General features: G+C 46.0%; 1 protein-coding gene across 1 annotated transcript; it reads left to right on the forward strand.

Annotated features, from left to right (window-relative positions):
- The first annotated feature begins 635 nt into the window (after positions 1 to 635).
- Positions 636 to 12,454, forward strand: LOC140208227 (uncharacterized). Its single transcript, XM_072276745.1, has 3 exons — positions 636 to 1,353; positions 6,569 to 9,148; positions 11,767 to 12,454. Exon 2 carries the CDS (start codon positions 6,978 to 6,980, stop codon positions 8,100 to 8,102), a length of 1,125 nt encoding a protein of 374 aa, XP_072132846.1. The 5' UTR covers positions 636 to 1,353; positions 6,569 to 6,977; the 3' UTR covers positions 8,103 to 9,148; positions 11,767 to 12,454.
- The last annotated feature ends 3,338 nt before the right edge of the window (positions 12,455 to 15,792 follow it).

Here is a 15,792-nt window from a genome sequence, read left to right on the forward strand (position 1 = left end):
CTACAGGAAGTGAGGGGGGAGGTTACGGGGCATTGACAATGATCATTGTATCCTCTCTGGCCACAGGGGTAGTAACACATGATTGGAGGCTGTCAAATGTTGTTCTGTAATTCAATAAACCCAGTAGGTTTAATCCTGGGGATTATAGACCAGTGAGTGTTACATCAGGGGGTGGGCCAACCCTTGGAACGGATACTTGGGGACAGAAACTTTGAGCATTTGGAGAAACATAAGCTTACTACGGGGTGCCACTTTGGTTTTTTGGTGGTAAGTGGAGAAAATGGAAGGGGAGGTGCCGGAGATAATTTTCCACAATATGGACCGATCACACACAGAATATCTACCAACACTTGGATCGACAGAGACTGATCAGGAGTCACCATGGCATTGTGCATGGAAAGTTGTGTTGAACAATACATTTTAAGGTTTTGAAGATGATTGTCAGTGAGGGTGGGGGAGTGGATGTTGTACATTGAACTACAGTAAAGCCTTTGGCAAGATGCCTCATGACAGCTTGGTCTGGGAGATAAGGTCCCATGCGGTACAGAGAGAGAAAGTTAGATGGATTTAAAAATTGCCTTGAAGGTCGCAAGCAAAGAGTGGTGGTTGAAGGCTTCTCCTCAGAATGGGGGCGGGTAACTAGTGGTGTACCACAAAGCTACAAGTTGGGACATTTGATATTCGTTATTTGATAGCAATGATTTGAATGCAAGTGCACAAGCTTGACCAGTAAGTTCACAGATGACACAAAATTAGTAGATGGTACTCACGGTGAAGATTATCGTAGTTTATAGGGGATCTAAATGGGCAGAGGAGTGGTAAATAGATAGTAAAACCAACAGGAGCAGCAACGGTTTCATGCAGAGGCTGGTGATGATGTGGAGGGTACGGACAGAGGAAGTGGACGAGGCAGCACAATTGTATAATTCTAGAAGCATTTGGGATGTGTAGATAGAGTGAAGAGGCCAGGAGGGAAATGGATCAAACACAGGAAATTGGGGCCATCTCCGTGGGCAATGTGGTCAGCATTGTCTCGTTGGGCTGAAGGGTCTGTGTCTGTGATCTGTTGCTCTGTGACTCTATCAGTAGGATTTGCCAGATATCACTGGACAGACATGCAGACGTGGTAACAGTTAACAGGGAATGTTTGGTCCCTAAGTGAACTGCTGCTCTGATACAGGGGATGGCAATACTGTCACATTTGCAAAGTATTCCTACTCCGTCTGACTCACTGTCTGCTTGTTTTGTGTAATTCAGGGCATCACTAGCAGGCGGGGCTGTCCTACACCGTGACCAAATGTAAACAAGAGGACAACAATCAACAATCGTTAGTCAGAATCAGAATGGCTACAGGTACGTTCACTGGGATCTTTATAATTAAACCTCTGCCCTGTGGTGCACAATAGTTCAGATGAAGAAACTTACACAGGCGCTAACAGGGCAGAGAAAAGTTTCATCAAGCAGTGTCATTGATGCCACTGGTAAAGCGGCTTTGTGTAATCGATCAGTCCAACAGTCCCAGCGCAGGGACCTGACACCAGTAATGGTCGAATGACTCCGTTCACCAGGCAAAGCTCCACCTGAGTGAAAGGAGCCGGAGACCCTGAATCAGCAGGTTGAGAGTGAAACACAAACAGGAATGTGACAACGGTGTTGTTTTAAGTAAAAGTCCAGGCTCAGGGTTTCGTTGCACTTCAGAGCCTGTTTAGAGGTGAAAGACATCTCCAACTTCCATTTATAAAATTCAGAAACAGGTGATAAGAGCATTTCCGGGATTTCAGAAATTGTGTGATGATATAACATTTCAGGTTTTGGCAGGGCAGCTATCAATTGCCCCCTCGATGCGGAAAGTAGATGAGGGGAATTTTTCCTAACTCTGTTTTCTGTAACTGAGCCAAGAACATTGCCAGCCTTGGAAATGGCTGAGGATCAGGAGACACTTCATTTCAGATAAACTTGTGGTCTGGTTTGGTGTATCACTGTCTGGTATGGAGGGGCTACTGCACAGGACCGAAAGAAGCTGCAGAAGATTGTAAATCTAGTCAGCTCTATCTTGGGCACTAGCCTACAAAGTATCCAGGACATCTTTAGGAAACGGGGTCTCGGAAAGGCAGCGTCCATTATGAAGGACCTCCAGCACCCAGGGCATGCCCTTTTCTCACTGTTACCATCAGAAAGCAGGTACAGAAGCCTGAAGGCACACAGTCAGTGATTCAGGAACAGCTTCTTCCCCTCTGCCAGCCGATTCCTAAATGGACATTGAATCTTTGGACACTATCTTACTTTTTTTTTTAAATATACAGTCTTTCTGTTTTTGCACTTTAAAAAAAAATCTATTCAATATTTGTAATTGGTTTACTTGTTTATTTATTATTATTGTTATTATTTTTAATTTTATTCATTATTGTCTCTCTCTGCTAGATTATGTATTGCATTGAACTGCTGCTGCTAAGTTAACAAATTTCACATCACATGCCGGTGATATTAAACCTGATTCTGATTCTGTTTTAATACCCCGATCCATGTCTGGTCTGTGGCCAAATGGTGAAAGTGATTTCTCAATATTTCTCTCTTGAGATGCTCTGCTAGCTGAATTTAATTTCCCAGTGCCTCTGATGGGAGACCCGGTATAACAAGTGACCAACTACCTGTCTCCTGTTGTCACAATAGGGGCGTTGGGATCAGACCAAAATGCGAGACACAGACACTGAAGTACAAGGATCTGGACTTGACTAGAGTAGGGATGTGACAGGATTCAGACCAGGAGCAGGGACAGGAATGCAGACTTGGGCTAGGGAAAGCGGCACCAAGACTAGGAACCATGGACTAGGAGATAAGGCTTGTACTCCGAGCCTGAGGCTGGATAAGGACACAGAACCTGGGTCTTGCCTCGGGCTCGGACCCCAGAACCAGGCAAGGACATGACATGGCTTCAGGACAGGACATGGCTGGGGTCTAGAGGACTGAGCTTGGAGACAGGCTGGGGTCTTTGCTCTTGAGGCTTGAGGCTGGGGTCTTGGGTCTTGAGCTTGGCTTGCAGGCTGGGGTCTTGGGTCTTGAGCTTGGCTTGCAGGCTGGGAGTTTGGCTGCGGGATCGTTGAGGCTTGGGTTCTCGGAGCTGGGCTGTGGGATCGTCGAGGCTTGGGTTCTCGGAGCTGGGCTGCGGGATCGTCGAGGCTTGGGTTCTCGGAGCTGGGCTGCAGGATCGTCGAGGCTTGGGTTCTCGGAGCTGGGCTGTGGGATCGTCGAGGCTTGGGTTCTCGGAGCTCAGAGACAGACCGGGAACCGAACATCAACACAGAGCCGGGACTTATCCTTCGACAAGCCGGGACTCATCATTAACACGACACTAACATGAGACAGGACAGAACGTAGACATCGAGTCGGGACTTGTCCTAAGACAAGCCGGGACTGAACTTCATCTCCACACGAAGGTGGTACAGGTCCCTCCGTCAGGTAACGGCAGAACGGCCGGACTTACCCCACCGAGGCGAGGACAAGACAAGACCCTCCGTCAGGTAACGGCAGAACGGCCGGACTTACCCCACCGAGGCGAGGACAAGACAAGACCCTCCGTCAGGTAACGGCAGAACGGCCGGACTTACCCCACCGAGGCGAGGACAAGACAAGACCCTCCGTCAGGTAACGGCAGAACGGCCGGACTTACCCCACCGAGGCGAGGACAAGACAAGACCCTCCGTCAGGTAACGGCAGAACGGCCGGACGTACCCCACCAAGGCGAGGACAGGACAAGATAAGACCCTCCGCAGGGCAATGGCAAAACGGCCTGTCTTACCCCACTGAGGTGAGGACAAGACAAGACAGATCCCCCCACAGGGCAATGGCAAAACGGCCTGACTTACCCCACGGAGGCGAGGACAAGGAGAGACAAGACCCTCCACGGGGCAACGTTAGAACGGCCCAACTTACCCCATCGAGGCCAAGACAAGACCCTCCGCAGGTAACGGCAGAACGGGCGGACTTACCCCACGGAGGCGAGGACAGGACAAGACAAGACAGGACCCTCTGCAGGGCAACGGAAAAATGGCCTGTCTTACCCCACGGAGGCGAGGACAAGGAGAGACAAACACCAAAGAATGACAGACAGTTCCATCTCTGCTCCGGGGAAGCTCCGAGTCTCATTTCGGCCAGCAACCTCAGCTGGCCACGGAAACACCCGGATCCCGATCTAGCTCAGAGTGGCTGACGGCCACTTAGCTGGCTCAGGAAACAGCCAAGTCCATACCACAAAGGGTACTGTAAAATGAGTGGTAACAAGGCTCCATGAAGCGGTGGTCCTCCAACCAGGCCTAGAGATCACAAATGGTTTCACTAGCCTTCCATCAGCAGGTTGCTCCAAGGGGGCCTGACAAGACAAACCAGCCGCCCACACTCGACCCCAGCGCTACTTACGTTGCAAGCCCCAGATTCGAATCAGGTGCCTGTGATTAATTCAACCAAACGAGGGACAGCTGGAAGACCCGGAGTCCTGAGTCCACGGACCAGACCATGAACCGGAATGTGGACTTCACAGACCGGACCATGACATAACCATTATTGGGCCTTGGTTGCACCCAACAATCTGAGGGATTTAGAGGAACAAATTTGTAGAGAGATTGCAGACCATGCCAAGAAACAAAGGTTGATTCAGTAACTCATTTTAACTTTCTATATATTGACTGGGACTCCCATACTGTAAAAGTAGATGGGGTAGAGTTTGTCAAATGTGCCCTTAATCATTGCGTAGAATTCCTGATCCAGAAGTGTGCAATAAGCTGTGAGGAAATAATCCATGGCTGGTGACAGAAATTAGTGATCATAATTCCATGAGATTCAAAGTAAATATGGAAAAAGAGAGGTCTGGATCATAGGTTGAGATTCTAAATTAGAGAAAGGACAATTTTGATGGTGTCAGAAAGGATCTGACAAGTGTGGTTTGGGACAGGCTGTTCTCTGGCAAAGGATTAATTGCCAGAGTTGATTGGCTATATTTAAGAGGGAGTTAGATATGGCCCTTGTGGCTACGGGGGTCAGGGGGTATGGAGGGAAGGCTGGGGCGGGGTTCTGAGTTGGATGATCAGCCATGATCATACTGAATGGCGGTGCAGGCTCGAAGGGCCGAATGGCCTACTCCTGCACCTATTTTCTATGTAAGAGGAAGGTCTTCAGAAGTGAAATTTTGACAGTGTGGAGTTTGTATGTGCCTACCAAAATAATAGTTGAAAGGTAACTGGTGCAGGGAACCTTGGTTTTCAAGAGATATTGAGTCTCCGGATATTTTGTTCCTCTAAATGCCTCAGACTGTTGGGTGCTACCAAGACTCATTAATGACTACAATATCATAATTCCACCCCCTGAGCTCATCTGACTTTTCTTTTATTCGTCATTTGTAGATATCTAAAAGCTTCCCAATAGTTTTTGTTATTTTTTTTTGCCCTCTCTTTGGCTTTTATGTTGGCTTTGGCTTCTCATTTCAGCCATGGTTGTGTCCTCCTGCCTTTCCAATGCTTCCAATTCTTTGGGATGTATTGATCACTGAGCTCCTGAATTGCTCCCAGAAACTCCAGCCATTGCTGCTCCTTGTCACTCCTACCTTTTCCCTTCCAAAAATTTTGGCCAGCTTGTCTGTCATAAAAAAAAAATGGAGAGGTTCAGTATGGAAACAGGCTATTTGGCCCATGTAGTCAATGCTGAAAAAAACACATAAGCTGTCTGATGCAACTACCTGCACCGAGACCATCGCCCTCCATACCCCTACCATCCAGGCTCCCAAACAAACTACTTTTAAATGGTGAAACTGAGCTCATATTCACCACTTGTGCTGACATCTCATTCCACACGTCATGACCATTTCAGTAAAGAGCTTTTCCAAATGTTTCTGTTTAATTTTCACCTTCCCCCCCTTACCCATGACCTCTGGTTGTCATCCCAACCAACCTCAGTGGAAAAAGCTGCTTGCATTTACCCTATCTATGCCCTCATAACTTTGTATACTTCGAACAAATCCTCAAAGTAATGTATGATTTCCTTGTTGATGTTTAGAGCATTTTTTAGCTGTACAAGATGATGAGGGGCATTGATCATGTGGATAGCCAGATTTTTTGTTCCCAGGGCTGAAATGGCTAACACGAGGGGGCATAGTTTTAAGGTGTTTGTTAATAGATACCGAGGGGATGTCAGGGGTAAGTTTTTTACCCAGAGAGTGGTGGGTGCGTGGAATGCACTGCCAGCTATTTGTGTGAGAGTGTTTCAATTACTGTGGGGCCAGGAACCCATGCAGCTCAGTGAGAACAGGGAATAATACCAATGGAGAGAGTCAAACTGAGCCAGGTCACAGACTGGAGATGGCAGAAATACCCCATTCTTATAGAGACAGGAAGAGCATCAGAGAATTTGTTGGTCATTCCAGATACAAGCACTGTGCCCAGTTAGAAGATGATTTCTCTCTCCAACTTGGGTTGAACTGCACTGGAACAGTGTGATGTCACATCACACCTTGGCAACTCAAGTGATCTCATTTGAAATGTTGTCCTACACCTATTGATGGATTTTGTAAATCTTTTTACAGGTTACAAATGACAAGGAATTTGTCTGTGGGAATCTCGAACACAACACGCCAATTTTGCTGTCTCTGACCAGATATTTAAGAAGTGGAGCAAGGATTCACTCGATCATCCTTCCTGCTCAGACTCATTCGAAGAGATTCATTCGATCATCTGACCGACTGGCATTCCCGTCATTTTACACAGCGGGGAACCCATTCATCTGCTTCAGACAGTGGGAATGGATTCACTCCGTCATCTCGTATGAAGGTACATCAGCAAGTTCGCACTGGGACAAGGCCATTCACCTGTTCTGTGTGTGAGAAGGGATTCAGGCTGTCTTCCCACCTGTGGACACACCAGTCAGTTCAAACTGGGCAGAGGCTGGTCATCTGCTGAATTTGTGGGGAAGGATTCACTTGGTCATCTGAACTAATGGCTCACCAGCGACTTCACACCGGGGAGCGGCCATTCATTTGCTCAGACTGTGGGAAGGAATTCACTTGCTCATCTAAGCTAAAGGTACATCAGCGAGTTCACACTGGGGAGTGGCCGTTCACCTGCTCAGACTGTGGGAAAGGATTCACTGAGTCATTTCCCCTCAGAAGGCACCAGTCAGTTCACACCGGGGAGCGGCCATTTACCTGCTCAGACTGTGGGAAGGGATTCACTGAGTCATTTCACCTCAGAAGGCACCAGTCAGTTCACACTGGGGAGAGGCCATTCACCAGCTCGGACTGTGGGAAGGGATTCACTCGGTCATTTCACCTCAGAAGACACCAATCAGTTCAAACTGGGAAGAGGCCATTCACCTGCTCAGACTGTGGGAAGGGATTCACCGTATCAGCTCACCTACTGATTCACCAGTCAGTTCACACTGCAGTGAGGGATTTCACCTGCTCAGTCTGTGATAAGACATTCACTCAGTCATCCAACCTGCAGAGACACCAGCAAGTTCACACTGGGGAGAAGCCGTTCACCTGCTCAGACTGTGGAAAGGGATTCACTCGGTCATCCCACCTACAGAGTCACCAGCGAGTTCACACTGGGGAGTGGCCGTTCACCTGCTCAGACTGTGGGAAGGGATTCACTCAGGCATCTCACCTACGGAGACACCAGTCGGTTCACACTGGGGAGAGGCCGTTCACCTGCTCAGTCTGTGGGAAGACATTCACTCAGTCATCCAACCTACAGACACACCAGCGAATTCACACTGGGGAGAAGCCTTTCACCTGCTCAGACTGTGGGAAGGGATTCACACAGTTAGCTAGCCTACAAGGACACCAGTCAGTTCACACTGGGAAGAGGCCGTTCACCTGCTCAGACTGTGGGAAGGGATTCACCACATCGTCTCACCTTCTGAGTCACCAGTCAGTTCACACTGGGGAGAAGCCATTCACCTGCCCAGACTGTGGGAAGAGGTTCTCTCAGTCATCTCACCTACATACACACCAGCGAGTTCACACTGGGGAGAAGCTGTTCACCTGCTCACACTGTGGAAAGGGATTCACTCGATCATCCACCCTACAGAGTCACCAGCGAGTTCACACTGTGGAGTGACTGTTCAGCTGCTCAGACTGTGGGAAGGGATCCACTCAGGCATCTCACCTACCGAGACACCAGTCAGTTCACTCTGGGGAATGGCCATTCACCTGGTCAGACTGTGGGAAGGGATTCAGTCAGTCATCTGATCTGTTGGCACACCAGTGAGTTCACACTGGTTAGAGGCTGATCACCTGCTCAGACTTTGGGAAGAGATTCTGTCAGCCATCTCCGCCAAATATGCATCATTGTGTTCACACTGGGGAGAGGGCCGTTCACCTGTTGTGAATGGGGAAGGGATTCACTCAGTAATCTAACCTTGTGACACACTACCAGGTTCACACTGGGGAGAAAGTTTCAATAAGCTGCATGCTGGATATTTGTCCATCACCGTTGCTGAATGCAATTTTGAGAGTGACTGTCGGTGCTGAACTCTGCAATTATTGTTGCTGCTCACCACACCCAGTTCTGCACCCTGGTCACTGGGCATGGGAGGAGTTTCTTCTGCATATTCACCTTTAATGGGACTGGAGTTTAATATTCTGGATCTGAGACAAATAAATCAGTTCTATTTTAAACTCTGTCTTCAGTACTTAGTGAATTTATAACACACCTAGTGTACAGTAGAGAGTCAACTGAGGTTGGCTGGACACTGCCAGTGATTGTGATCCACAACAGTCCTTTAAAATCCTCCACTGTTGTTCTCCTTTCGCTCTCCCTGTGGGATAGGTTCCAGTCACCACTCTTGGGTGAAGACGTTTCCTTTGAATTTTCTGCAGACTGAAGAAGTTGAGCTGACTGCAGTTCTGTCTGAGATGTTCTTTGCCTCTCAATTCTCTGGGCTGAGGAAGAATGCCATTGGGAATTAACCACCTTATTCAGGTCTTATTTCCACATTATGGTTCATTTTTTCCTGCTTCTAAAGGGTTGTTAGAGAACACCACTGTCCTCCAAAGACTGAAAGCAGAACGGGAAACCATCAGTTGGATGTTCAACGGAGCAGGATCAGAAACCAGAGGCGGGTCTGCACAGGGCAGAGTTTGGGGCTCTGGACGATGGTCGGGGTGAGAACGTATGATGAGGAGAAGGGAATCAGCAGTGGGGCGTGGTAACGAATGACAGAGTAGCAACATTTGGAAACTGATTGACAGAGAAAATAATTTGTTTGTCTGACTGACGACACAAACAATACCTGTGGTGAGATGCTCCACTGGTTGAGGACGTGTGTGTTGGGAACGGTTACATCTATTGAGGGAGTTGTTCCTGCTTGTTTATCCCATAATATTAAATCCAGATGGTTATTTTAGATTACCCTCTGTGTAATAATGTATTGGTTATCATATAAATTGTGAGATTCTGTCCCGATCTGGATCAGGCTTTATGGTGCTCTGATGAAGTTATGGTAGTCATTCCTAAGTTTGTATTTTAAAGCAAGATTTTGGTGAATGATATTTGCCACTTGATTGTAGCTGCATAGGTAATCAGATTGAGTTAAACTGCTGCAGGATCCTGGAATGAGTTTGATTGTGTCTGGTTTCTCTTGGCATTTTCTGCATTGATTGCTCGTTTGTTTGTATTGTACGTATTTTTTTTATTTTTTTTTGTTAACCACCTTGTCCTGTACTTCTGCAAGGAATCCCTCTGTATCTGGGAAGAGGTCTCCAACTCTCAGTTTAGATACAGGTTTCCCCCGCCATCCGAAGGTAGAGTGTTCCTATGAAACAGTTCGTAAGCCGAAATGTCATAAATCGAAGAAGGAATTAACATTTATTTATATGGGAAAATTTTGTGAGCATTCGCAGACCCAAAAATAACCTACCAAATTATGCCAAACAACATTTAAAACCTAAAATAACAGTAACACATAGTAAAAGCAAGAATGATATGATAAATACACAGCCTATATAAAGTAGAAATACTTTTCCACAATCATTACTGAACTGTTCTCCGTAGCGAAAATCTCACGTAAGCGCCGTCGGCAGAAAATCTCACGCAAGGGCTGTTGGCAAAAACACGGTGCAAGCGCTCTCCAGTAACCTTTAAGCTATGAAGCTGCAAAATCATACCAAATAACACGTAAAAATACACAGCCGATATAAAGTAGAAATAATGTATGTACAGTGTAGTATCACTTACTGGAATTGGGAAGACAGCGCAGAGCACACGGATGATGGTGTGTTAGACTGAATTGATGCTGGTTGTCTGGTGTAGTGGCCCCCACCCTCCAGGCCGTCAACCCGATACATTGCCGCGAAGAACGCAGGGGTACAGCGGTAATCGGGAGGCATCCAGCACATCTTAAAAAAAAAGCCAAAACAAACATGCTAATTAATTAGGTGCCACCCGTTATTGTCGGCCCAGAAGAGTGCTGATTTCCGATTGCGTCGTCTCTGATCTGGGCTGACAATTATGTGTCAGCACCTAATTAATTAGCATTTTTATTTCGGCTTTTTTCTTGTGTTGTGTGCCTCCTGGCTGGCTTTGCATTCTCTGCGAATCGGTATCTGTCCATGGCCTAGGGGTTGGGGTGGTGGGACACTGGGGTGTCATCTCGTCACCTGTTTCCATTAGAGCAGGCAGCTCTTTACCTTCTATCTCTGCTCGCCTCGATGTCGAAGGTCGAGGTTCGTCGTCTGCTGTGGCTGATATGGGAGGCTTGCTTGACTGCTGAGCCTCGCGCAGTTTCCTATCACACAGTTCTTTGTAAGGACTCAAACCATCCTGCAAATATCCCCTAACCCAACGTACCCTTTCAAAATTAAAGTCGTAATTTATCATTACTCATTCGGTTGCGATTGTTATCCTTTTTTCTCCCAATTGCATCAGCTCTTCATCTGTCAGTACTTGGTGATAGGATTCCAAAACCTCTACAACATCATGCTCGTCAGCTTCCACAAACCAAACTCACATTGTCCTTACTTCGTTCAGCACGATCAAAACGCTTAGTTATGTCTATTTTTACCGTAAGTGTAACACCCTAACGAGCTCTTTCAGGCTTTTCCGATACCATAGAACTCATCTTGCAAACGGCTGCTCACAGGCACATGTTAAAGCAAAGCAGTTCCCAATCCGGGGAGAGCGGCTGCTCGGGGCGTGCTGATTTTTTATCGTGCGCTGATCTTTTATCGCGCGCTGAATCTTTTTTTCGTAACAGTGAAAACACCTTTTGAAAGCGAAAACAGGGTACTAATGTAGGTCTTCCGTAACAGTGAGGTTTCGTAAAGCGAACGTTCGAAAAGTGGGGACACCTGTACTCGGTACTTCCTTGCCAACATCTAGTCTGCTCAGATCGTTGGGATGTCTCCCATGGAGGGTCAAACTCATTCCACTGGTTAATGTTTTCTTCCATGTTCATGATTTATTTTTCTGAGTTAGCCTCTCATTTAAGTTTTCTAGTCTGTATTTCTTATCACAATTGCATATACAGACATGGAGCGTTGAATCCTGTTCATTTCTGATGAAAATACATACTTAGTAGTGTAAGGGGTTTCTTCTTCATGTTAACTGCTACGGCTAATAAAATGGCTTCTCTGTAATATTAACTGTTGACGTAAGGGGTTCTCTGTAGCAGCATATTTGGGTTATAATCATAGATGACTTTGGAGTGCCATTGCTAAGCAACAGAATAGATGTTATTCTTTCTTGTGTGTGAAAGCTATTGATTTTGGTGGGCTTTGTTCAGAAGGCACGACGGGGACAGAGAGAGGAGACGCGACCCGCGAGATGCTGTAAGCTGGGCGACTGAACAGACCCCGAGCGGGAGTCTGAGGCCCAGGGTCTTCGGCAAGGAGAGGAGACGAGGACAGACTCGTGAGGAGTGTTTTGGTCGACCACCGAGGGTGGTCCCATTCGAGGGTCGGCAGAGTTCGGAGGAAAGAATACCTGATTCGTGACCTCCAACGATTTATTTGTGCACACAACTGATGGAGTTACTGACTTGGCGCCTTGATTGTATTTGTTTCTACTAACCCATCACCAAGAAGTACTCATGAAGTGTAATCATTTAATGGCATATGGTGTACTGTCTGTTATTTGGCGGTGTGGGGTACATCACACAGCATCCACACAAACTCGATTACCCAGTTTGGCAGAGCCGGAGACTGCTCCCCCGAGATGAAACCAAGCTGAGCGAGCCTGAGGCTTACCAGAAGGCTACAGAAGTTTTATCTGACTGTTGTGTTTTTTTTTCCATGTGTGTTATTTCTCTTCCTCCTCCTGTCCATGGTAGTGCTAATCTTAAGTGGGTCTGAGTGTAAATAGGCTTTTTCTAAAGTTGTCATTTCAGTTCTTATTTATCTTTCTAAATTTTACTGATTGAAATGGGACTAAGATATTTTCATTAAAAAAGTCAATGTCGGAAATGATGAAAATATTTTTTGCCTTTGTTGTATTTGTTAACTATTGAGCTCTGTGTGGCAGGTTTTTAAAGCCTTGAACTAAATTTTGTCAAAGTTTTCCCTATTTTGCACTACTTTCTATTGTCTTTGCTTGTTGATATTCCAGATACGTGGGTATCAAGAGTCCCGATGATGGGTCTTGGCCCGAAATGTTGAATCCCATCCATAGATGCTGCCTGACATGCTGACCTCCTGCAGCAATTTTTATGTAGTTTTCTAGATTTCTAGCATCTGTAGGTCCTCTTGTTTCCCAGATACTTATATGTTCCTTGAAAGAACAAGCCAAGAACAAGCTGGTAGTGGGATAGTGTGGCTCTGTTGCTAAAATATTAAATAAAATCATTAGAAAGAGGTGGCATAGGGTTGGAATGTGTAGAATCTGTGGGTAGAATTAAGGAAGAGCAAATGTAAAAAAAAATCCCTGATGGGAAATGTGTAGACACCTCTAAACAATAGTAAGTCTGTGGTCCACAAATGACAATGGGAGAGAGAAAGTGCGTGCCAAGAGGGCAATCTTACAATAGTCATGGGGGATTGTCATGCAGGTGATTAAGAACATTAGGATGATGTTGGTTTCAAGAGGAGGAATTCCTAGAATGCCTACAAGATGCTTTTCTAAAGCAGCTCATGGTTGAGCCCACTTGGTGATCAGCTATTCTGGATTGGGTGTTGTAATGAACTGGAATTAATTAGGTCACTGAAGTTCAAAGAACCCTTAGGGGCAAGTGATCTTAATATGCTCAAATTCACTTTGACATTTGAGAAGGAGAAGCTAAAGTCAGATGTGGAATAAAAAGAATTAGAAAGGCATGAGAGAAAAATTGGTCAAAATTGATTTGCAAAGAACATGGGCAAGGATGAAGACAGAGCAGCAATGTCTGGAGTTTCTGGAAGCAATTCAGAAGGTACAAGATATACACAGTGGCAGGCAAAAGTCTGGGCATCCCTGGTCAAAATTTCTGTTACTGTGAATAGCTAAGCGAGTAAAAGATGACCTGATTTCCAAAAGGCATAAAGTTAAAGGTGACACATTTCTTTAATAATTTAAGCAAGATTACAGTTTTATTTCCATCTTTTACAGTTTAAAAATAACAAAAAAAGGAAAAGGGCCTGAAGCAAAAGTTTGGGCACCCTGCATGGTCAGTACTTAGTAATACCCCCTTTGGCAAGTATCACAGCTTGTAAATGCTTTTTGTAGCCAGCTAAGAGTCTTTCAATTCTTGTTTGGGTAAATTTCTGGGTTCAGTCATTAGCAGCAAAGTACTGACTGTGGAAATTACAAATCAGAATATTATTGGAGTCACAGAGCCCAGCAGCACTGAAACAGGCCCTTCGGCCCTTCTAGTGAATGCCGACCTGTTTCTGTTTTTACTGCCCAGTTCCAATTACCTGCACCATAGCCTCCATACACCTCCCATCCATTGTCCTCACCCAAATTTCTCTTTAGTGTCTAAATCGAACCCACATCCACCACTTCCACTGGCAGCTCATTCCACACTCCCATGAACCACTGAGTGAAGAATTCCCCTTCAGACTCCCCTGAAAGAATTCACTTTAACCCTGAACATATGCCTAATGTGGGGGTGCGAGGGAAGATGGGGCAGAGAGGGAAGATAGTAAGGGGAGGGGGTGGTCGAATGCAGAGAGGGAAACAAGATGGAGTGTTTATACTTAATATCTTTCAGAAAAAGTAATTGTTTGAACTTACTTGCTGCAAACCTACTATCCACACCCTGCACATTCTCAACCAAATTATTGATCTAGATGACAAGTAGAAATGTTCAAAGTAAATATTATTATCAGAGTACATATATGTCACTACATAGAACCTTGAGATTATTTTTCCTACAGGAACACTTAGCAAATCTATAGAATAGTAACAGGATCAATGAAAGATCAAGTAGAGCATAGAATTCAACAAACTGTGCAAATGCAAATATAATTAAATATCAATGAATAATGAGCCCAATGGAATGTAACCCTGGGGAACCTCACTAGGCTGGGCCTTGAGTCCAATAAACAGCCTCCCACCATCACTGTCTGCTTCCTACCATCAAGACAACTGTGCATCCAGTCAGCCAGCTCTCCCTGGATCCCATGTGATCTGACTTTCCACAGCAACTTACCATGCTGAACCGCATCAAAGGCTTCACCGATGCCCATATCAGCCGCGATTCTGGGACAGATGTGTCACGGATCAGAGGGCATAGATTTAAACAGAGGACGAAGAGGTGAAGAAGAGATTGTTCACTCAGGTGGTAATTGAAATCTGGAACACACTGCCCGAGGTGATAGAAGCAGGTCCCTTCACAATATTTATGATGTAGATGAGCATTGAAACTGCTGAGATACAGTCGGCAATGAACCAAGTGCTGATATTTGGGACCAGTGTAGACAGTGAGTGGATGGTCAGAACAGGTATGGCCGGCCAAAGGTCTGTTTCTGTGCTGTGTGATCCATCACTCTGGACATGACAAATTAACGACGGTGGCACCACAAGGCATTGATTTCAAAACTACACACCCCTCTCCAGCCTGAAATAAACCAGGCTGCACCCTTTTGTCACCACTTGTGAATATCCATACTGTCAAGGTAACGTACAGATTGGTCACTTCTCCGAAACAACTGGCAATTGATAAAGTTCCTGTGTCTTCTTACATTAACGTTGCTTCCTGACAGCAAAACTTACCCTCTCACTGTGTCAGAATCAGTGATTAAATCCGTCCCCAAACGCTGTGCTTTCATCCCTGCACATTGTAACTTGAACCATCTCACTGAGGGTCTGATGGAGACACAACCCCTGCCCTCTGCACATGTGATCACATCTCCCCTGCTTCTGACATTTCAAATACCCTCAGAATGGTTTTCTGATTCAGTCTGAAGGTTATGGTAATTCAGCTCGTCGTCAGACCTGAAAACCATGACTTCCCACAGCTGGTTCCACCTGTTGGTGTGTCCTCTTTCCTCCACCTCCAGGGAAGCTGCATCTCCACACAAACTCCTCACTAGAGACGACAGCCTATGTCCATGACACAGGAAATCACATCTCTGTCACTCTTCTGATACTGTGTCTGACCTGCTCACCTCCGGGTGTCCTCCTCAACAAGCTTCTTCCTCAGTCACCATCTGTGAAATTAGAAAAACATACAAATAAAACGAACTATCAGACGGTTTCTGTCTCCCTCCACCCCGGACCATGGTCCCTGGTTAAACCTGTCTCCCCTCAGCCCCTTCCTTTTTCCCTTTCCCTTTGCAGATTCCGGATATGCCACCAGATCAGAATCCACTGTGATATCTCACAAGATCGCTGA

This window comes from Mobula birostris, chromosome 13 (genome assembly GCF_030028105.1).
Source record: "Mobula birostris isolate sMobBir1 chromosome 13, sMobBir1.hap1, whole genome shotgun sequence".
Lineage (NCBI taxonomy): Eukaryota > Metazoa > Chordata > Chondrichthyes > Myliobatiformes > Myliobatidae > Mobula > Mobula birostris.